Below are 23,344 nucleotides of genomic sequence, written 5' to 3' on the forward strand. Positions count from 1 at the left end.
TATGAAAGCTGCAACCGGTGCCTGAGATGCTACAACCGTTTTCGGGAAAAGCTACCGCCGGTGAAAGAAAAAGCTTCAGCCAAGATACACGAAAGCTGGGGCAGGTACCCATGAAAGCTGCAACCAACACCTGAGATGCTACAACCGTTGTTTACAAAAAGCTACAACTGGCGAAAGAAAAGATTCAACTCGAGGTGACATATGCTACTGTCGAATGGACAAAGCTTCAACTAGCTATGGTGAAGTTGCAACCGGCGTTGTAAAAAGTTTCAAAGAAGAACGAAGAAGTTGGTTGTCGAGGCATCCCCGCAACAAAAGCTACAACCGATGACATAGAAAGCTTCAACCAGCTACAGGAAAGCTTCAACCAAAAAGACGAAGAAGCTCGTCGCCGGGCACTCCGCATCTAAGCTGCAACCAGCGGCATAGAAAGCTTCAACCGTTGACTGGGAAAGCTTCAACCAGCTAAAGGCGACAACGAGCGGCTGGTGGTGCACGAGGGAGGGTGCCGACGATAAGCTGCTGGTGCTGTGCCGAGTGGCGGCGTGGAGAAGGACGTGTGTGCTCCCGCGCCTCACCAGGGGCACACGCATGCGGTGGCTAGGGTAGAGACATCCCACGTCAAACGTGTGATCTGAAATTGAAAAATGGTGAAAGAAGAAGATGACGTGAGGGAGGAATCAAACTGTTATTGGCTGCTAGATCAGAGTAAAATGCAGCTTTGCCCCCTGAATTCGCTAGCTAGGTCTATAACAGCCCTCGAACTTAAGAAGTGTATCAATACGGTCCCAATACTTATTAATATGGTGTCTATATAGTCCTTAACTTGTTGCACCGGTCCTGACATACGGCCGCACATACAGCAGCGTACCGGGTGTGCCGCATCAGGGATCTCCGGCTGGTTGTAACGTACACGACTACTAATGAACCATCACATCAATTAAGCCACGACAGTCTGCTCGTAGTTTGCTAGCTTGAATAAAAATATAACTGTAATATGGAATGTATTGAAGAAAAATATATCTTACATATTAATATTGAGTATTTCTTATTTTGCACGAACTATGGAGTATATCTATAAAAATCGAAAATCCAGCCGAGGAGATGGAGTTTGAAACCCCTCTCGCTCCTCGCGACGCTCCGGGCGACCAGGGCCCTTCCCCGCCACCGTCCCTCTCCGACGCCTTGACCGGGATCCCTGTCGATGCCCCGTCCGCAGCTCCTGCCACCCTCCCTCCCCCTCGTCCCTCTCCTCACCGTTTCCCTTCTCGTGGGCGGATCTGATGGAGGAGGACGACTAGGCGGGGGAGGACACCTTGGAGGCGCTGCCCCTGTGATAGCCTGGCTTATTACGGATGATAGACTACTCATATCAATAAGGAATTCCTTCTTTTCTGGGAGCCCAGTCGAACAGATCTCCCAGGTTAAGCGTGCTTGGCTTGGAGTAGTTTTAGGATGGGTGACCGACCGGGAAGTTGATCTCGGGTGCGCACGAGCGAGGACAAAATGCGCAGAAAAGACTAGTACTGTGTCCCGACGAGGACGTTGGTTCCTCTGAGTGGTGGTGTATGTGATAGCCTGGCTTATTACGGATGATAGACTACTCATATCAATAAGGAATTCCTTCTTTTTCGGGAGCCCATTCGAACAGAACTCCGAGGTTAAGCGTGCTTGGCTTGGAGTAGTTCTACGATGGGTGACCGACCGAGAAGTTGATCTCAGGTGCGCATGAGTGAGGACAAAGTGCGTAGAAAAGACTAGTATTGATATGTGGGGCCAGTCTAGATCTCGCCAGGAGTAACAACCGCCGGGGGTGTGTCCGGGGGATTACAGCCCCGGTCTTCGGCGGCTCCCCCGGTTGTCTCGCGTTGCCGTCGCCGCCGCTGGCTCTTACGGTGCTTCCAGGGGTGGGAGTGCCTCTCGGCTGGTGCGGTCGGCCGCCCGAGCTTGACGCGGTAGCGCCCCGGACGCCAAGCCCAAGCCTTTGTCGCGCTCGCATTGTGGTCGCCAGCTACAGGGCTGGGGTGTACCGGGCCATTGCCCCGTCGATTGCCCCAGAAGCCCTCACTGATGTGTGGGGCATTAGATTACTACTAAAAATCAGAATCTTAGGCATTACAGCCCCGGTCTTCGGCGGCTCCCCCGGTCGTCTCGCGTTGCCGTCGCCGCCGCTGGCTCTTACGGTGCTTCCAGGGTGGGAGTGCCTCTCAGCTGGTGCGGTCGGCCCCCCGAGCTTGACGCGGTAGCACCCCGCACGACAAGCCCAAGCCTTTGCCGCGCTCGCGTTGTGGTCGCCAGCTACAGGGCTGGGGTGTAGCGGGCCATCGCCCCGTCGATTGCCTCGGAAGCCCTCACTGATGTGTGGGGCATTAGATTACTACTAAAAATCAGAATCTTCTTGTGGCAATGGATCCGGGGCCGGGTACGCCTCTGGGGTGGAGGTGCTCAAACGCAATGGCCCTGGAGATGGGATCTTTCCTCAGTGCGACGTGGTGGAGGACTCCAATCACATCTTCTTCACTTGCGCACTCCTCAATTCCTCTGGAGTTGCTTTCACGACACCGTTATTGGGTTTGGGTGTGGGTGTGTTTGTTTCTTGAGGCTTGTTGAGTTGTGCCCTCACCAAAACCCTTTGGTGGTGTTTTGTGATATTTATGTGTGTGCGTGTGTGTGTGCTGAACGTGTATCATATGTTGTGATCTGGCGATTTTCTTTATTTATAAAGCTAGACAAAAGCCTTTTTCGGTATCTATAAAAAGCAGTATGGAGTATATCTAAAAAAATAGTATGGAGTATAACAGAAAAGTACACTATGAAGTATTCCCTCAATTCTTAAATATAAGTCTTTTAAGAGATTTCATTATGAACTACATACGGATGTATATAGACATAATTTAGAGTATAGATTTACTTATTTTACTTTATTTTTTAATTTTCAATGAAATCTCTTAAAAGACTTATATTTAAAAACGAAAGGAGTACATGGTACTACATTTTCGTTCGTATAACATGTGATTTCGATCAAGCGGTCGTCGCCTCAACGTCGTTCTTCAATAAGCGGTGGAGCACTAGAACGTGCTACTAATATACTTCATGCATTCGTGGTGAGGACTTGCTACAAACCGAAGATACGGAAGACAACGCCGATGTCGGTTGCTGCATGTGTTGTTTCACTGTCTCGCTGGTGGCAAAGAATATTTAGGATGACGCCGGTCCGTTGACGCTCGCCGGTGATGAAGGACTTAGATTGAAAGCATAGATAATAAAGACTGCACCTTTATTTGAACAAGAACCATCATGATTTCCTTCCACACTTTGCACTCTCTTAATCTTTCTCGCGCCAACAGGTGGGACCTTAATAAATGTTGACGTGTCACGCTCGGTACGTAGTAGTAGTATACGTGAATAGTATGTGTGACCATATGTCAGGACTGGCATAACAAGTTTGAGGACCGTATTGACACATATTAACAAGTACTGGAATTGTACTGATACATTTTCTGAGTTTGAGGACCGTTTTGGACCTAGCCAACAAGTTTGGGGGCAATGACCCTGTTTGGATGCTAGGGTTAGAGTTAGAGTTGGTTAGATTGAACTCATCTAACTCTCAAAAATCCAAACAGGTGGGTTAGAGTTGGTTAGATGGATCTAACCCATCCAAAAAATCTAACCCACCCAAGAGGTGCTTTTTTGGGTTAGAGTTAGATGAGGTCCAGAAAAAGTTACTTTTCTCTCTCCCTCCGCCACACAAAATTTTAGATGAATGAGCCAAATGATTGAAAAAATGCATTTATTAACAATCTAACCCTTTCATCCAATTACCTTTTTGATTAGAGTTAGTTCAGTGTTAGTCTAGAGGTAAAATCTAACCTCTAACCAAGTTAGAGTATTAAAACAGGTCCAATGCATTTTACTCGCTGGATCGCACAGCTGCGCAACGATCGGCCCAAATTTAGGGCCGGCGCGTCCGCGCCTATCAGCCCCCTTTTCATAAAATAAAGAAGCGGAAAACCAGGGAAACAGTGAAGGAAAGCAGTTGTTGCTGGTGACAGCAGTAAACGTCGCTCCTATTTCCACATGACACAAAATGGGGGCAAAGCACCAGCGCGGCGGAAACAGTACCGCGGCACAGACTGCGCCATCAACACCAGTCCATCTCGCCCCCAGCCCTGGAGGCTCCTCCACTCGCCTTTCCCCTCCCCTCTCCTCCGCCGCCTCCTCTCCCTCGGCGCAGCGTCACCCCCTCGATCCCCCGCTTCGCCGGCCAGTTCGCCGTCTCCTGCCGCGATTCCGCGCGGTGGGGCGGCCGATCCGACCGGGCCCGGTTCGCTGGGTGTGGGCACGTAGCTCGCTCGGATTTGCGGGGAGGATCGGCGGGGGGATCGCACGGTGGGCAGGTTGGTGGCTTGTTTGCTTCGATTATTGCTAAATTGTGCGTGTGACTTCGTGGTGGCCGTGTGGGGGCGCTTGTGCTTCCCGGAATCGCATGCGGTGCATGCGTGTCTCGGGGCTTCAGTTTGTGCTTCAGTTCGTGTAATGTGCGATCCGGTTTTAGGAGGTCCGAATTTTAGGTCGTTTTTTTTTTAGATTTTTCGCTGATGGGATTTGTCTACTGTCTATGTGACTGTATAAGTTAGGCCAACAGAAACAAAAATGTTAGAGAAGATGTCACTGTATAAGTTAGGCCAACAGAAACAAAAATGTTAGAGAAGATGTGATACGTTTTACTGTCTGCAAGAGAAGGGCTAGAAGGAATGATTTATCCAATATGTTGTGTTGTTCATACTTCTGGCATATACAATACAGTAATGCAGGCTTTTATATTTCAGTGGTTTTAGTTCAGCATGCATCATTTTCTGTATGCCAACTCATGAACAGTGTTTTCCAAGTTGAACTATTGGTTAATCTTGGGTGCTATCTTGCTGATATGTGCTTGTTTGCTCCTTTTTTTTCAGAGGGGTCTTCTACTGGATAGTGTGGTATTGTGCTGAAATCACCGTGGACTCTCTTCTGTGATTGTCTCTGATACTGATTGACATATTGGGCCTCTTCTTCATCAATGGGCATTGTGAAGGTTGCAAGTGGTGTGCCTATAGCGAAGAGTGGTTACAGCCGTGAAAATGAGGACCTTACGCAAGAGGAGAGATTACTCCTTGAGAGCTTTCCTAGTCGTGAATCTACTGATGAGTGCGAACATGCGGAGGTCGATTGTGAGCTTGCAATATATGGAGGCAAGCTGTGCAATGTGCCTTATGGGCTTTATGATCTGCCTGAGTTAAAGGACTTACTGTCTCTGGAGACGTGGAACTCATGTCTAACGGAAGACGATAGATTCCGTCTAGCAGCGTACCTCCCGGACATGGACCAACATGACTTGTTTACAACAATGACTGAGCTCTTCAGTGGCAGTGCTATGTTCTTTGGGAGTCCACTTAGAGGTTTTTTTGACAGATTGAACGGTGGATTTTATTCTCCAGAAGTTTCTCGGGCAAGAGAATTACTGATGAACTTTCAGAGACGAAGGTATTATCATTTTCTGAAGTTGTATCATGATGGCATTGTTTGGAAGTTTGCATGCATGGACAAGCTGTGGAGAAGAAGTGTTGCGGATACTAGTCTCAAGGAGAAGATTCACATTTGGCACAACTGGATGCAAGAGAAGCTTCTCACAATTGCAGATCCAAACAGTTCTCCTTTGAGACTATCAAATATTGGTGAGGCTCAAGCTGCCAGTTTTGCACCATTGAAGCGAGCTAAACTTATGGAAGGGACATCAAGTACCAATTGGTCAGCCGAATACAAGGAGATAGTCCATGGAGGAAAACCAGTGGAAATTAGCTCATCAAATAGTCACATTTTTCACCTTCAAGATAAGTCTGGTAAAAAATGTAGCAAAACACCAAAAGTTGTGCTTAAAACAAATGCCGACAGTGATTCCATTGCTGATGGCAATGCAGGAATACATCATACACCAGGACTGATCCCACTCACGCAGCTGGGAGTGCAGGTCTCCACCTTTTCTCCTTATCCTTTTTCACAGCATGTACATAATTTTGCTGTGAATTCATCTTATCCTTTATACATAAACACAAGGAGAAGTTGTTTAGGCAGTTCAAGCTCAAAAGCCTGGCAGTCAGAGGGTGCACTAGAAACTTACCCTATCTTGGTCAAAGGTCCATTTGGAGTCCAGCATGCTGTTTTAGAGGATCTCAAAACAGGCAACCATTCTGCAGCGTTAAGTGGGTATCAGTCAGCAGCTAAACCTATCACAGTATATTCAGATGAAGGAAACGACACAAGAGAATCTTTCCATGAGAAGAACCTTTTGAAGAACTTTGGCCGGCTGGGTGCCATGGTTCCTGAAAGTTCTCCTGGTCTGTATATGAGAACCGCCATTGGCAATGAAATGAACGGATTGACGAAAGTCCCCAACCCAGGAAATCCTGACATTATTTCTGAGATGCTGACCCTTGGTGCAAGTGCAAACCCACCTTATAACTTCCCGATGAAGTCTGAAACCATGCACATACAGCATCATGATGGACTGAAGACGAAGGCACCTCCTTTGATGAACCCTGCTAGAAGAGTTGAAGGACATAGGTTCCCTTACACATACACAAGGAGGAAGCCGCACAGGGGGGTTGACCTCATGGATCCTGTTGAGACGCCGACCATGGTGGGTTCAGAGACAGCGAGTGGGCTGGCTAGCATGGCAAATGTAAAGGCGAAGGGCATCAAACTTTGAAGTTTGCAAGCAACAAACAAGGATATCTGATTATAGAGATGGGAGTTGGCTTAGCATCTAGCTAACATGGTAAATAAGGGTAATGTTTTGCTTCCTGCTGCGAAGTCGAATAGGCTGAAGCCTCCCTTTGTTATGGTATCATGCAGTTGCTCAATAGGACAAGTAGATAGCAATCCTGTTAGATCAAATATGCAAAGCAGTCGAGTCTCACACCTAATTATTTTCCAAGGACACTTTGCTGCAATTATATATTACCTTGGTCCGAAATTACTAACGTATCTAGGTACATTTGTATCTAGACAAATCTAAGACAACTAATTCAGGACAGAAGGAGTACATTCTTATAGGCTCCAGTTTTCTCTGTTATATTTATCTACTTCTGAATTCTGATGTAGTATTATCTCTATTCTCAACTTTCATTCCGTTCAGTCAACACAGTCTCTAATACTACCTCTGTCTGGAATTGCTTGTTGCTCAAATATATGTATCTAGCACTATGACGGGGAGAGTATTACCTCCGTCAACTAGTTGTCTCAGACTTGTCTATATACGGATATATCTAGACATATTTTAGTGTTAGATCTAGACAAATCTAGGTCAACTAATTTGGCGGAGGGAGTATATGTTAACCATTTATATGAAATGGAATGGTACTCAAGAGTACTCATATTTTAGCTATTTATATGAACACTTCTCTTATATGAAATGGAATGGTACTCAACTTGACGGAAAATGAAAACTAGCAGCGCAGTTTCTACGTGACAAACAATCGTTGACAAGTGTGTTATATACTTTACTAAGTGTGTTATATACTTCACTGATACCTATGTATTACTCCCTTCGCTGCATATTACTAGATACGGAGTAATATGGGTCGAAGTGAGTATTGAATTTTCTCAGATTCGTCACTCGTTCATTCAAAATTTGAAATTTGAAATTTGAGATTCGTGTAATCTCTAGCATCAATCGGAGAGGATAATAAAGTACTCCCTCCATCCCAAAATAAGTGTCACTGCTTTAGTACTAAATTTGCACTAACTTAGTATAAAAGTTGTGACACTTATTTTGGGACGGAGGGAGTACTTCATTTGTCTCAAAATAAGTGTCTCAGCTTTCTATTAACTTTAGTATAAAGTTATACTAAGGTTAAGACACTTATTTTAGGACGGAGGGAGTATAAACAAGTTAGACTATTAAGCCACCATCTTATATTACCTTACCAATAGATTAAGGCATGCCAAACAAAAACAAACACCAAAAAATGCAATCCAACTATACAAGGAAGAACAATAGGCATGGGAGGCATGGGAGGCATCGAAAAGCTCCACCTAAACATGAGGTGAAGAACCGATAAGGTAGTCTTTCCTTTATGTTCTTATTCTCACTGCCCTTATGCCCTCTCTATGTTACTCTTCCTAGCTCGCATTTGACACCAGCGGCGGAGCTTGAGACGAAAACATGGAGGGGCAATGGACTTGAGGAGGGGCAAACATAATTATCTTCAATTGATTTTAATGAAAAATAAGTCTAATACAAATGTATATAGCCTTAACTTTTTTTTTTTGAGCTGGGGGGCCATGGCCCAGGTTGGCCCCCACCAAACTCCGCTGTTGTTTGACACATATTGAATATATGCACACATGTACCTAGTTTCTATGCTAAAACAACCAAGCAAGTCAAAAAGGAAAGAGGAAGGAGTGCTTGAGAACAATAGGAATGGAAGGCATCGGGAAGCACTAAATTGAGTTCTCACCTCCAACACTAGAGGTGAAAACAAAGCTAAGTTAGGCTTTCCTTCATGTTCCCATTCCCACAGCTCTTAGGCCCTCTTTTCTTTCTCTTTCCGACTCGCATTTGAGGTCTCATGCTATCTAAATGTGTTGAAAATGTCTATGGTTTAGCCAATAATGATATTTCATAAGCCAAAAGGAAGAGGAAGGAGTGCACAAGAACGATAAGAATGAGAGGCATCAGGAAAGCATCCTAACAAAATATTTGCACCTCCAACAAAAGATGTGGAAACAAATAAGCAGTGTTTTCCTTCATGTTCCCATTCCTAATGCTCTTACGCTCTCTTTCTTTCTCTTCCCAGCTTACTCTCAATGCCTAAAAATCTGGAAAAATAGAAAATTTCTCAAATAACACATTTGAATTGTCGGGCAAAGTGTTCTAGCTTTGAGGTATAAATATTGGCCTGTGCACTAAATGGAGAACCTTAGGGCATTAGGAATGAAGACACATAGTGCATGGGAGCAACCTTGTACTATTAATGATAGTTGGCCCACCTAATCACCAATCCTGGTGCAATTGCCCTCTACTATTGATATGAAGCACATCTAATGTCGATTTGGAGCACGTGCATGAAGATCTATTTTGCTTACCCTTTTACCCGTATATAAAAGTGGCACATAATATCTGTACGAGGCCATGCATTTATAGAGTATCAAAATGTATAGCAATAAAAAGTTGTGACTTAAAAGTAATATGAAGTTGGACAAATTAAACCCTCTAATTTAACTTGAAAAATTATAGAATAATTGGGAAACAAGACGAAGGTGCCAATTTATTGATACACAAGGTACATCAAACATGAGTTTCACTATTACACATGAAAAAAATGTGATTAGTCCATGTACTAAAGATCTCATATCAGCAAAACCTAAATGTATATAGGCTAGTATCTTCACAGACAAAATGTGTATGGGCCTACTGAGCTCTAAGTAATTCATGCCCTCTTTGGTTTAGCTTTTCTTACCAGATTTCGCTGGGTCGCAGCAAAATCTCAACCAAACACCAAACTGCATGACCGTGATTCTGTGAAAGCCACCATGAAAATGCACGTACACGTGAAAGCATCGGTCAAGGTGCTTCCTTCGCTTCGGCCGCATGCTTCCTCGAGCCTACCCCTCCACTTGAAATGAAATTACTCACCTTACCATTCACTAGTCATATTGGTTCAATTCTTCTTATCCTCTTCCCGAGCGACACACGAATACCCATAGCGCATCAGTGCTCCTTCATTGTCGGGCAACCACCTGAGGAGGCAACAGATCAGCCACCACCGCACCTTGGCGTCGACATCAACGGCGAGGGTAAGAACGGATCAACGTCTTCCTGTCCTGCATCTCCTCCTAGCCTGTGGATCCGGTCAAGGCCTGCTGGATCCAAGCGGTGGCCTGCTAGATCCATTTCGGGGAGGCCTTGTCTCCCGGTTCCTTCCCCGGTTTCCGGGTACTGGCCATCGCCATGATGACGAGCATACGACACATCAGGATCTCAGATGGACAGTGATGGGGTTGGGCTGGTGCTCAGCCGGCTTTGGAGAAGAAGGATCTGATTGCTTTTTCTTTTCTATGTGTGAGGGGATTTCTTGCAAAACAATAGGGATTCCTTTGTTATTAATGAGAAATTGATGCCATGTCAGCGTCTGCAAGTGGGTTTGTTCCTTTGTAATTAATATGTTTTGTTAGTGCAGTAAATAAATCTATAATGGTGTTATTATCAGCTCTTAGGGTATTTCAGACATTTACCTTCGCAGCCACAACTTATACAGGTAGTTTGCCAAATGGCCTACAGATTTCTCACAGCTGATTTTCCACACCTGTTTCTTCACAGCAGATTTTCCACACCTGTTTCCTCATAGCAGATTTTCCACAACTGCTTTTAGTAATCCACAGCCCAACCAAACACAACCTCAGTATTCAACTTGAAGTATGCACACAACTATGTACATGGAAGGACATAAATATGAGAAAATATATCTCCAACGAAACTATTAGCGACAACCTCTAGGAGGAAAATACATATATGTATACTGATCATACATTCACTTTAGAATCATTGTGCTCATGGTTCAACATGGATATCCTAAGCCACATGCTGAATCACCTATTATTTTTGGGACTAGGGTCAGACACAAAGGAAGAACAAGGTCTTCAACAGATTTCACAATTACAACCTTGTAGCTCGGCTATCATCGCTCGAATGATCGAACCATCCACGTTCAGAGTGGAGGAAAGCGGCCTTATCTCGCACGTTGAAAAATCTAGAAAACAAATTGTTTTATTATCAAGTGTACATACTCCGTTTAAGTTTTGAATTTTGTAAGATGCACATAAATCTTGTCGCATTCATGGTCGTTTATTGCTAGCATGCATACCTATCCATTAGTTTTCTATGCGCATGTGTGAAGTCTCTAGGAACAATTTACTCGATTCAGGTCATTTTACAGGGTTGATGCAAATTGACACTAACAAACTCTGCAATGCATGTATGGTTACATGTTTTATGAGCTAATTTCTAGCTTTCTCACTCTCATTTCTGCTAAGACTATTAGCAATATGGTAGGTGGTGTTGTGTTATTGATTTGATTTACGTCTACGACATGAGTTCAACATGAGGAAACTAGTGAACAGTTTAACTATTCTAGGTGTTAAAGTTGTTTGTCTCATGTTCATAAGTTTAAGAGTGTGTTTCTTTTTGTGTTCTACACACAAAAGGAATGTCAAGGAGCACAGAAGAAAAATAAGCAAGAGGAAAATGATACGTCCATTTTGCATCATGTTTTTCTACTAATATTTATTATGTTTTGAGTTACTTCATTTTATGATGCAATCCTAATACATTTGCTCTCTTAATTTCCAAGTCTCATACAAAGAGGGAGATTGCCGCTAGCTGGAATTCTAGACGGAAAAAGGCTATAGAAGAGTTGGATATTCTCTGGAGCTCGAGATGACCTGAAAATTTACGGAACATTATTTTGAAATATATAAAATATAATGGCGGAAGAATTACCATAGAGGGCCCCACCATGGAGTCACGAGCTCAGGGGGCTCCCTACCGCCCTAGGCGCGCCATGCAAGCTCGTGGCTCCACCAACATGCTTCCAGGGCCCATCTTTTCCTATAATATGTTATTTGCCCTAGAAAAAAAATTAAAGGAGGACTTTAGGGATGATGCGCCGCCATATCGAGGCGGAACCTAGGAGGAGCACTTTTGCTCACCGGTGGAGCTTTCTCTGGGGAAACTTCCCTCCGGGAGGGAGAAATGGAAGCCATCATCATCACCAATGCTTCCTCCATCATGGGAGGACCAACCTTTATCAATATCTTCACCATCACCATCTCATATCAAACCATAGTTCATCTCTTGTATTCAATCTTTGTCTCAAAACCTCATATTGGTACCTCTAGGTTGCTAGTAGTGCTGATTACATCTCGTAGTTGATGCTAGTTGGTTTATTTGGTGGAAGATTATATGTTCAGATCCTCAAGCATATTCAATACACCTCTTATCTTGAATATGGATACGATTTGTGAGTAGTTACTTTTGTTCTTGAGGACATGGGAGAAGTCTTGCTATAAGTAATCATGTGAAGTTGGTATTCGTTTGATATTTTGATGATATGTATGTTGCTCTTTCTTTAGTGGTGTCATACTGTCATGTGAATGTCAACTACATGACACTTCATCATACTTGCGCCTAAGGGAAATAATTGGGGATTAATAAGTAGATGATGGGTTGCGAAAGTGATAAAATCTTAAAACCATAGTTTATGCATTATTCCGTAAGTGTGTGATTTGGATCCATATGTTTCATGCTATGGTTAGATTTATCTTAATTCCTCTTTCTTAGTTGTAGATGCTTGCGAGTGGGGGTAATCATAAGAGGGTTGCTCGTTCAAGTAAGAACACCACCCTAGCACCGGTCCACCCACATACCAAATTATCAAAGTAACCAACGAAAATCAACTAAACATGATGAACGTGACTAGATTAGAATTCCCATGTGTCCTCAAGAACTCTTTGCTTGATATAAGAGAAATTTCCGGTTTGTACTTTGCTATAAAAAGGATTGGGCCACCTTGCTGCACCTTTGTTACCATTGCCACTTATTACCTGTTCTGAATTGCCTTGCTACAAAATTATTTGGTACCGCTACTTTCAGTACTTGCAGAGAATACCTTGCTGAAAACCACTTGTCATTTCCTTCTACTCCTCGATGGGTTCGACAATCTTATTTATCGAGGGACTATGACTGATACCCTATACTTGTGGGTCATCAAAAAACTAAGAAGAAATCCTTTTCTACTATAAGACTACGAATTAAGGTCCTTAGCCTCCCATCATATTTCCATTCCCACCGCTCTTAGGCTCTGTTTTCTTACTCTTCGTGTGTCACATTATACATCTCGTATCACCTAAATATATGCACATATATTTTGTTTTTTATGATAAGGATGTGTAACAACCAAAAATGAAGAGGAAGGAGCACATAAGAACGATAGGAATGAGAGGCACTCGAAACACCAATCTGGATTTCCACCTCAACACAAGAGGAGGATAACCCATAAGTCAGGATTTCTTCGGTGTTCTCATTCCCACTAATATTATGCTCTCTCCATCTACCTCTTCCTAGCTCACATTTGACTCACATTGACTATGTGCACACATGTATCTATTTTCTAATCTAAAACAACCAAACAAGCCAAAAAGGGAAGAGTAAGGAGTGCTTGAGAACAATAGAAATGGGAGGCATCGGGAAACACCAAATCAACTTCTCACCTCGTGACCTCCAACACTAGAGGTGAAACCAAAGCAAGTTTGGTTTCCCTCCATGTTCCCATTCCCACTGCTCTTATGCCCTCTTTTCTTCCTCTTCCCGACTTGCCTTTGAGGTCTCATGCTATCTGGATATGTGTACAAATATCTATGGTTTCTCCATAAATTGTATACAATAAGTGAAATGGAAGAGGAGGAAATGCACAACAACGATAGAATGGGAGGCATCAGGAAAGCACCCAAGCAAAATATTTGCTCCTCCAACAATACAGGTGGAAAGAAACAAGTGGGCTTTTCTCTATGTTCCTATTCCCAGTTCTCTTACACTCTCTATTTCTTGATCTTCACAAATTACTCTCAATGCCTACACATCCAAAAAATAAAATTTCTAAAATAACACACCTAAATTCCTGGGCAAAGTGATCTAGCTTTGAGGTATAAATAATGGGTATTACACTATATGGAGAAACTTAGGGAAGTAAGGAATGAAGTCACATAGTGGATGGGGCACCCTTGTACTATCAATGATAGTGGGACCACATAATCACAAGCCGTGTACAATTTTCCTCTACTATTGTTTTGGAGCATGTCTGCTATTATTTTGGAGCACGGGCATGAAGATCCATCTTCCTTACCCTATCGCATGTGTCTAAAACTAGTACATGGTATGAGGCTATGCATTTATAAAGTATCAAAATATTTAGAAAATAAGAAATTATGACTTAAAATAATATAATCTTGGAAAATTTAAACCTGCTAATTTCACTTGATTTTTTTACATAACAACAAGAAAAGATGAGTTGCACTATTAGAGATGAATTTTTGATACACAAGGTACATCAAAGATGAGTTGCACTATTAGAGATGATTTTTTTATTAGACCATGATTCTAAAGATCTCATATCAGCAGAACCTAGATGTATATAGACCATTATCTTCAGAAAGAAAATGTGCATAAGCCTACTAATCCATAAATAATTTAGTATTCGAATCTCGAAGCATATACACAACTATGTGCATGGAACGACAGAAATATGGGAGGAAAATACATATATGAATATTGGTCATATATTCACTTCAAGATAATTGTACTCATGGTGCAACATGGATCTCCTAAGCAACATGTTGAATAACCTATTATTTTTGGGACTAGGTTCAGACACAAAGGAACAACAAGGTGTTGAACAAATTTCACAATTATAACTTTGTAGCTCGGTCGTCATCACTCGAAGGATCAAACCACCTGATGACGAGTTGACGGAACTATACTCCTCGCCCCTCGTTGGTTACCCCAAGTGGAAGGTTGAGATATAGTCAGCAGCAGATTTCCCTTACACGAGGACTGTAAGGTTTATCGAATCAGGAGGAATCCAAGGATCAACAAGTAGGTGTTTGCTACTCTTGCGCTAGTAGAAGACGTGGACCTACACACACAACAAATAACTTTGCTCCCAACGAGTTCAGAGAGGTTGTCAATCTCTCCGGCCTTGTCGTTTGCAAAGGATCAAACACAAGCGGGAATAGCGATGGTGATTGCAACGGAAAAGGAAATAAAAGCAGTAAATGATGGAGCTGTAAACAATGGTGGAAATATGGTCCAGAGTCACATGATGTTCACTAGTGTTGTCTCTCTCCTAAAAGATGATAAACAACTATGCTGGGTAAACAAATTACAGCTGGGCAATTGACAGAATTATAAACGCACCGGAATGCTAATTGATGGGGTTATAGTCCCCAGGTAGGGTCATAGGCCTGCCCTATAGGTCCTACCCAAGGACTACCCTTCATAAAGGTCAAGGCCCTTAGACAGTTCCAACTGAACTAAGGACTTCCCATCATCCAGTCGGTGACGATTCCCCCATCATCCAGTCGGTGACGAGCATTCGGAGCATATTAAACGTACCGACTGGATTCCACTCTGTATATCGTAACCTCCCTGGAGGGCAACGGTCATACGTTTTCATACACCATTATTAGCATTTAAGACATACGTTACATGTAACGTAGGCATTTAATCGCCACTACTCCACCCCTGTCCACCGGGCCATTGTGAAGGGCAGCGCACTCTATATAAGCCGCCCTTCCCCACTGGTGCAGGGGTTGGCATTTACTGTAACCTATATTCCACTCGACACTAAGCTCCCAAGAGCACTGAGACGTAGGGCTTTTATCTCCACCGTAGAGGGGCCTGAACTCATTCAACCTCACCGTAGCTAAGGCTCTGCCCATCCTTTCGTACCCTACACATCTACTGTCAGACTTATACCCACGACAGTTGGCGCCCACCTTGGGGCAGGCGTCTAAGCGACTTCCGGCGAGTTTGCGACTTCATCTTTTCATCATGTCGTCCGGTGGAGATTTGTGCATGGGTCATGAGATCCTCTTCCGCGCACTCTCCTTCATCGTCGACGATTCGGCATGGCATCGGGATGCACCTCTCGACGTCGAGGCGCTCCCCAGTCGCGGGGCCACACACTTCCGTGCCGGTGCCCGCGGCGTCCTTCTTCTCCAGCAATCGGCTCCAGTGTCGATCTTCGCCCCCGTCACGCGCCGCAACAAGCGGTCCCGCCGTCCACGGCTCCAGCGTTGGGTGCGACACGCCCAGGCGCGCCAGAACGCATCCTCTCAAGTGGCGGTCCTCGAGTCGGTTGTGGTCGCGCCGCCGTCCTAGTGCTTGGACTCAGTTCCGACTGAGTTGCCTTCCGAGTACTTGGGTCGCGGGCCTACAGCCGAAGTTCTCATGGCCAATTCCCATGAAAGTCCCCGCCAGACTGGTCGGAACAAGCACGAGGTCGGCGAGTCATCCGGCACTCGCCGTCAGCCCCACCGTTCTGCGAGTCGACGCACTCGTCAGAGCAATGTGGAGGTGTTCCGCACACCCATCCTCAACCTGGCTGTCGCTGCCAAGATAACCGACTCCCTCCAACCGACTGATTCAGAGGCTGGTAGAGGGATCGAGCAGATCCGTGCCCTGTTGCACACTGTGCAGCAGCAGAATTCGGCGGTCTCCCAGTCGCACAACAGGATCCACAACAGTTTTGTTCACGCGAACACGCATCGGTCGGTTTACAGCCCCGATTCTCATCAGCGACGCAGAGGAGGCAGCCGTTCCATGAATCCCGAAGATCGTCGCCGTTCACGCACCCCTCCGCCGGGCGGGCCTTACGAGCCCCGACATCATGATGATCGGCGTTCAGTCGGTGACACGTATGATCCAAGGCCCGACGCAAGAGGATACATCGCCCAGAGGAAGGTCGACAGGAGTCGAGCCCACTGCGATGGTCACGATAGAGACCGTCCGAGTGGAAGCAGGACCATCGTCTCTGGCCCCGAGTGCTTCAGTCGGGCCATCCGTTGAGCTGACATCCCTCCCAACTTCCGATTGGCGACGGGGATCAGCAAGTTTACACGGGAATCCAAGCCAGAAACGTGGCTGGACGACTATCGAGTGGCGGTCCAGATCGGTGGCGGAGATGACCAGGTCGCCATGAAACATCTCCCCCTGATGCTCGACGGTTCGGCACGAGCGTGGCTGAACCAGTTGGCCCCTTCAAGAATCTACGACTGGGCAGATCTGGCCCGAGTCTTCATCAGGACCTTCGAGGGCACGTGCAAACGCCCTGCTGGTCTCGTGGAGCTCCAGCACTGTGTCCAGAAGCGGAATGAGCCCCTGCGCGATTTCATCCAGCGTTGGACGACCCTCTACCACACGGTGGAGAACGTCACACAGCACCAAGCAGTCTGCGCCTTCAAGGTAGGCGTGCGGTACAGAGATTTGTACCTGAAGTTTTGTTGGACATGCGACATCTCCATGAGCAAGATGATGGAGATAGCCGCACGCTATGCAAATGGCGAAGAAGAGGACCGCATTCGTAGCGGCAAGCATAAGGCAGTCGCCGATGCAGATGGGAAGAACAATCGGAAGCAGAAGCAGAAAGCTCTGTCCACTCCACACGCAGAGGCAGCAGCCGTTACCAATGCCAAGTTCAAGGGCAAGGGGAAAGCTCAGTACACCCCCAAGAAGAGGCAGTTCGGAAACTCCATCTTGGATCAGCCATGTCCAATCCACACGAAGATGGACGAAGAAGGCAACGCCATATTCCCGAAGCACACCACTCGGCAATGTCGCCTCCTGATCCAAGGGTTCGGCGAAGGGCAGCCGAGTGAAAAGGACAACGAGCAGGATGATGAGGACAAGGAGGATCCGTTCCCCCAAGTCCATGCAACATTGATGATTTTTGCTGACGTGGAAAGCAAGAGTCGACTGAAGCTGGTGAACAGGGAGGTGAACATGGCCACCCCAACCAACCCCACGTTCCTCAAATGGTCTCAGACTGCGATCACCTTTGATCAGTCGGATCATCCAGCACACGTGCCCACCCCAGGGAGGCAGGCTCTGGTCGTCGACCCGGTGGTGGAAGGAGTCCGACTGCGCAAAGTCCTCATGGACGGCGGCAGCGGCTTGAACATCATGTACGTCGACACTCTCAAGGGGATGGGCATTCCGATGTCCAAACTTAGCGAGAGCAGCATGCAGTTCCACGGAGTCGTCCCTGGACGAAAGGCCAAGTCACTCGGCTAGATCGCGTTGGACGTCGTTTTTGGCTCCGACAAGAACTTCCGCAAGGAAAAGCTGACATTCGAGGTGGTGGACTTCCAGAGTGCATACCATGCGATTCTGGGCCGTCCGGCGTATGCGCATTTCATGGCCCGTCCATGTTACGTGTATCTGAAGCTGAAGATGCCGGGTCCAAAGGGTGTGATCACTGTCACAGGCAATCGGCAGCGGGCCGAGGAGTGTCTGCAGTAGGGGTCAAGAATCGTCGATCAACAGATGGCTATCCTCGAGCTGGACGAGTACAAGAAGACGGCCGACCCGGCTGACTTGATGCGTTCGAAGAAGCCAGCTTAGGAGTCCGCATTCCAGTCGGCGGGAGACACGAAGAAGGTCAGCATCCACCCGACGGACAACACTGCTGCCCCGACGAACATCTCCACCACCCTTGATCCAAAATAGGAAGCCGAGCTCATCCAATTCCTCCGTGAGAACTGGGACATTTTCGCATGGAAGCCCGCTGACATGCCAGGTGTACCCAGGGAGTTGGCTGAGCACCGACTGCATGTGGATCATGCTGCTCGGCCCATCCGAGAACGCCTGCGTCGGTCCGCCGCGCACAAGAGGAAGGCAATCGGAGAGGAGGTGGCTAAACTTTTGGCAGCCAACTTCATTCGCGAGGTACACCACTCCGAGTGGCTCGCCAATGTTGTCATGGTGCCCAAAAAGGACAAGTCTCTCCGAATGTGCATCGACTTCAAGCATCTCAATAAGGTCTGCCCGAAAGACCATTTCCCGCTCCCCCGCATTGATCAAATTGTTAATTCGACTGCGGGTTGCGAGCGTTTGTCATTCCTTGATGCCTACTCGGGCTATCATCAGATCCGTCTGCATGGTCCCGATGAATTAAAAACAGCCTTCATCACCCCATTCGGGTGCTTCTGCTACATCACTATGCCATTCGGTTTGAAGAATGCAGGAGCAACTTTTATGCGCATGATCCAAAAATGCCTCCTTGACCAGATCGGTCGAAATGTGGAGGTGTATATGGATCATATCGTAGTCAAGTCACGCAAAGGTTCGGACCTGCTGACTGACTTGGCAGAAACATTCGCCAACCTTCGTAGGTATGATATCAAGCTCAACCCTGCCAAGTGTTCATTCGGTGTTCCCAGCGGAAAGTTACTCGGTTTCTTCGTTTTCGAACGAGGAATCGATGTCAACCTCGAAAAGATCGGGACCATCGTCCGAATGGAGCGGTCGGTCAGAATACATGATGTTCAAAGGCTCACAGATTGCCTAGCGGCTTTGAGCAGGTTTATCAGTCGACTCGGCGAGAAGGCGCTACCTCTGTACCGACTCATGAAGAAATCAGATACTTTCGAGTGGACAGACGAAGCCCAAATTGCATTCGACGACCTCAAAGCCCTGCTCTCCACCCAGCCGGTTCTTACTGCCCCGCTCAGTAAAGAACCCCTTCTTTTGTACATCGCGGCTACAAATCAAGTCGTCAGCACTGTTCTCACAGTCGAACGCGAAGAAGAAGGCAAAGCGTACAAGGTTCAGCGGCCAGTATATTATGTCTCCGAAGTCCTGACTCCTTCCAAGCAGAGGTATCCCCATTATCAAAAGCTTATTTACGGGATCTACATGACTGCGAAGAAGGTGGCTCATTATTTCCAAGACCACTCGGTGTCTGTCGTTTCTGATGCTCCGTTGTCGGAAATCCTCCACAATCGGGACGCATCAGGCCGAGTGGCGAAGTGGGCAATGGAGATGTTATACTGCGACATCAAGTTCGAAGCCAAGAAGGCTATAAAGTCTCAAGCTCTGGCTGACTTCATAGCAGAATGGGTAGAACAACAGCAACCGACTCACATCTACTCGGCTCATTGGATAATGTTCTTCGATGGGTCCAAGATGTTGAATGGCTCCGGCGCTGGCGTAGTGATCATATCGCCAAAAGGTGATAAACTTAAGTATGTGTTGCAGATACATTTCGATTCCTCCAACAATGAGGCAGAATATGAAGCTCTCCTTTATGGATTGCGCATGGCCATCACACTCGGCGTCCGTCGCCTCATGGTTTATGGCGATTCAGATTTGGTGGTTAATCAAGTGGTGAAGGAGTGGGATGTAAGGAACCCCACCATGACTACATACTGCAACGCAGTGAGGAAGCTCGAGAAGAAGTTTGAAGGTCTGGAACTTCACCATGTTCCGCGACTGAAAAACCAAGCAGCTGATGAATTGGCGAAACTTGGATCCACTCGGGGACCAGTCCCGAGTGATGTCTGCCTCGAGCACCTACACCTTCCCTCAGTAAAAGAAGATCCTTTCACAGAGGAACCAGTACAACCAAAGAGCTCAACAGATCCGACTGAAGTCGAGGTCCCCGTTGTGGTTGATTTGATCATGGAGATTCTTGCTCTCATCCCCGATTGGATTGTGTCGTTCATTGCGTACATCCTGAGGCAAGAGTTACCGGAAGGCGAAGTCCAAGTGAGGCAGATCGTCCGCAGGTCAAAGTCCTTCATCGTCATTGATGGCCAGTTGTACAAGGAAAGTGTTTCAGGTGTCCTTCAGCGATGCATCTCCCCTGAGGAGGGACAATTAATCCTGGAAGAAATTCACTCAGGAACCTATGGCCATCATGCCTCCTCAAGAGCAATCGTCGCCAAAGCATTCAGAGCTGGTTTCTTCTGGTTGCAGGCGAATGAAATGGCGAAGGATATGGTCGACTGATGCGAAGCCTGTCAATTCTACTCGAACAAGTCCCACAAGCCAACATCTGCGCTGAAGACAATCCCTCTTGTTTGGCCGTTCGCAGTGTGGGGATTAGATACAGTCAGTCCATTCAGAACATGCCAAGGGGGATTCACTCATCTGTTGGTGGCAGTCGACAAGTTCACCAAGTGGATTGAAGCCAAGCCCATCAAGAAGCTCGACGCCCTTACGGACATCAAGTTTGTCAGAGACATCATCGCCAGATTCGGGGTACCGCACAACATAATCACTGACAATGGCACAAACTTTGACTCGAACAGATTCAAAGGTTTTTGCACAGGCCAAGGTATCCGAGTGGATTTTGCATCTGTGGCGCATCCCCAAACAAACGGGCAAGCAGAGTGGGTGAATGGACTTATTCTTCAAGGGTTGAAACCTCGACTCTTGCGAGAAGTTGGACATGCTGTCGGTGCATGGGTCACCGAGCTGCCTTCGGTGTTGTGGGGCCTCCGCACAACTCCAAATAGATCTACAGGGTGATCCCCGTTCTTCCTCGTTTATGGAGCAGAGGCAGTCCTTCCGAGTGAATTGCTTCACAACTCTCCACGAGTCCGATTCTTCTCCGAAGCCGAAGCAGAGCAAGCCAGGCAAGACAGAGTGGATCTTCTAGAAGAAGAGCGCGAGATGGCACTAACTCGCTCAACAATTTATCAACAAGACCTGCGGCGTTTTCACGCGCGGCACGTCAGGAGTCGTACATTCCAAGCAGGCGACCTGGTGCTCCGAGTGGATCAGCAGAGACCTCACAAGTTGGCTCCCGCGTGGGAAGGACCCTTCATCATCTCCAAGGTGCTGAACAATGGAGCATATCGACTCTACAACCTCGACAGGGAAAAGGACGAGCCGCGAGCATGGAAAGGAGATCTCCTGAAGTGCTTCTACACGTGACCGCCGACGGAGGCAATGTAAAGAACAAGTATCATTGAAGTAATACAAAGCAGATTGATTTCTTGCAAATTCAAAATTCTTCCGCGTTGGCAGACTCCGGTCTAAAAAATAAAAAATTCGCTCCGAGTGCGCACTAGAAGTCGCACTCGGGGACTTAGCCACGATCCAGAATCGCCTAAGTACAAACTCTCTCCGAGTGTGCACTAAAAGTCGCACTCGGGAACTTAGCTGCGATCCAGAATTGCCTAAGTACAAACTCTCTCCGAGTGTGCACTAAAAGTCGCACTCGGGAACTTAGCTGCGATCCAGCATCGCCTAAGTACAACCTCTCTCTGAGTGTGCACTAAAAGTCGCACTCGGGGACTTAGCTGTGATCCAGCATCGCCTAAGTACAAACTCTCTCCGAGTGTGCACTAAAAGTCGCACTCGGGGACTTAGCTGCGATCCAGAATCGCCTAAGTACATACTCTCTCCGAGTGTGCACTAAAAGTCGCACTCGGGGACTTAGCTGCGATCCAGAATCGCCTAAGTACAAACTCTCTCCGAGTATGCACTAAAAGTTGCACTCGGGGACTTAGCTGCGATCCAGCATCGCCTAAGTACAAACTCTCTCTGAGTGTGCACTAAAAGTCGCACTCGGGGACTTAGCTGCGATCCAGCATCGCCTAAGTACAAACTCTCTCCGAGTGTGCACTAAAAGTCACACTCGGGGACTTAGCTGCGACCCAGAGTCTCCTAAGTAAAATCTCGCTCCGAGTGCGCACTAAAAATCGCACTCGGGGACTTAGCTGCGACACAGAATCGCCTAAGTAAAAAGCTTCCTTCGAGTGTATCCTAGAGATCCACTCGGAGGCTTAGCAGACCCTCATTGAGGCTCATGTGGATGTGAAGACAACTGACAACTACATGAGTAGCAACTCGCTCCGAGTGCAAACTTACAGTCACGCTCGGGGACTTAGCTGCGATCCAGAATCGCCTAAGTAAAAAGCTTCCTTCGAGTGTATCCTAGAGATCCACTCGGAGGCTTAGCAGACCCTCATTGAGGCTCATGTGGATGTGAAGACAACTGAAAACTACATGAGCAACAACTCGCTCTGAGTGTGCACTAAAAACTCGCACTCGGAGACTTAGCCGCGACGAAGAGTCGCCTAAGTAAAAGCTCGCTCCGAGTGCGCACTCGGGGACTTGGCAGACCCTCATTGAGGCTCATGTGGATGTGAAGACAACTGACAACTACATGCTCCGCATGTTTGCCACTGGCTTCACCAAGAAACGCCAAACAAAAACCACGAGCCAAAATCGTGTCAATTTTTTTGGGCGAATGAAGAGCAAAATATTCGATTTGAATCCAAAGTTGGTTCAACGATAGTCGGCTTGGTGTGGATCAAGCTTATCCACACTGAACCATGAATGTGACGGCCAACAACAGTGGCCAAAGTTTGATACAGATACCACTCGGCATACCGAGGTAAAGTTTTTCAAGCGTCACCAGGACTGGCACCGGGACTGGCAGGCTCCACAAAAGTGTCAAGGTCGATCCGATCTACGATGCGAGTGGCGGTCTCAAGGAAGGTCTCCATGAAATCTTCGAATCGAAGCTTCTTGGTGTTGGCGACCTGCAACGCCTTCAACTTTTCTTCACGAGCTTCCTTGCAGTGCACTCGGACTAGCGATAGCGCCACGTCCGCACCACAACGAGCGGCAGACTTCTTCCATGCCTGCACTCTGTTCGGGACATCCTCCAGCCGAGTCATCAACCCTTCTATTTCCCGCCGGGAATCGTCTTTGGGCCACAGCTCCTTGTCCATC

At 46.7% G+C, this 23,344-nt stretch overlaps 1 protein-coding gene across 1 annotated transcript; it reads left to right on the forward strand.

Annotated features, from left to right (window-relative positions):
- Nucleotides 1–4,089: 4,089 nt before the first annotated feature.
- Nucleotides 4,090–7,111, forward strand: LOC123409854. Its single transcript, XM_045102724.1, has 2 exons — nucleotides 4,090–4,397; nucleotides 4,956–7,111. The coding sequence occupies exon 2, from the start codon at nucleotides 5,060–5,062 to the stop codon at nucleotides 6,743–6,745; it is 1,686 nt and encodes a 561-aa protein (XP_044958659.1). The 5' UTR covers nucleotides 4,090–4,397; nucleotides 4,956–5,059; the 3' UTR covers nucleotides 6,746–7,111.
- Nucleotides 7,112–23,344: the final 16,233 nt, after the last annotated feature.

This window comes from Hordeum vulgare, chromosome 7H (genome assembly GCF_904849725.1).
Source record: "Hordeum vulgare subsp. vulgare chromosome 7H, MorexV3_pseudomolecules_assembly, whole genome shotgun sequence".
NCBI lineage: Eukaryota > Viridiplantae > Streptophyta > Magnoliopsida > Poales > Poaceae > Hordeum > Hordeum vulgare.

Coding starts and splice junctions, on each gene's coding strand:
- LOC123409854 (XM_045102724.1), top strand. CDS start 5,060: ATGGGCATTGTGAAGGTTGCAAGTGGTGTGCCTATAGCGAAGAGTGGT.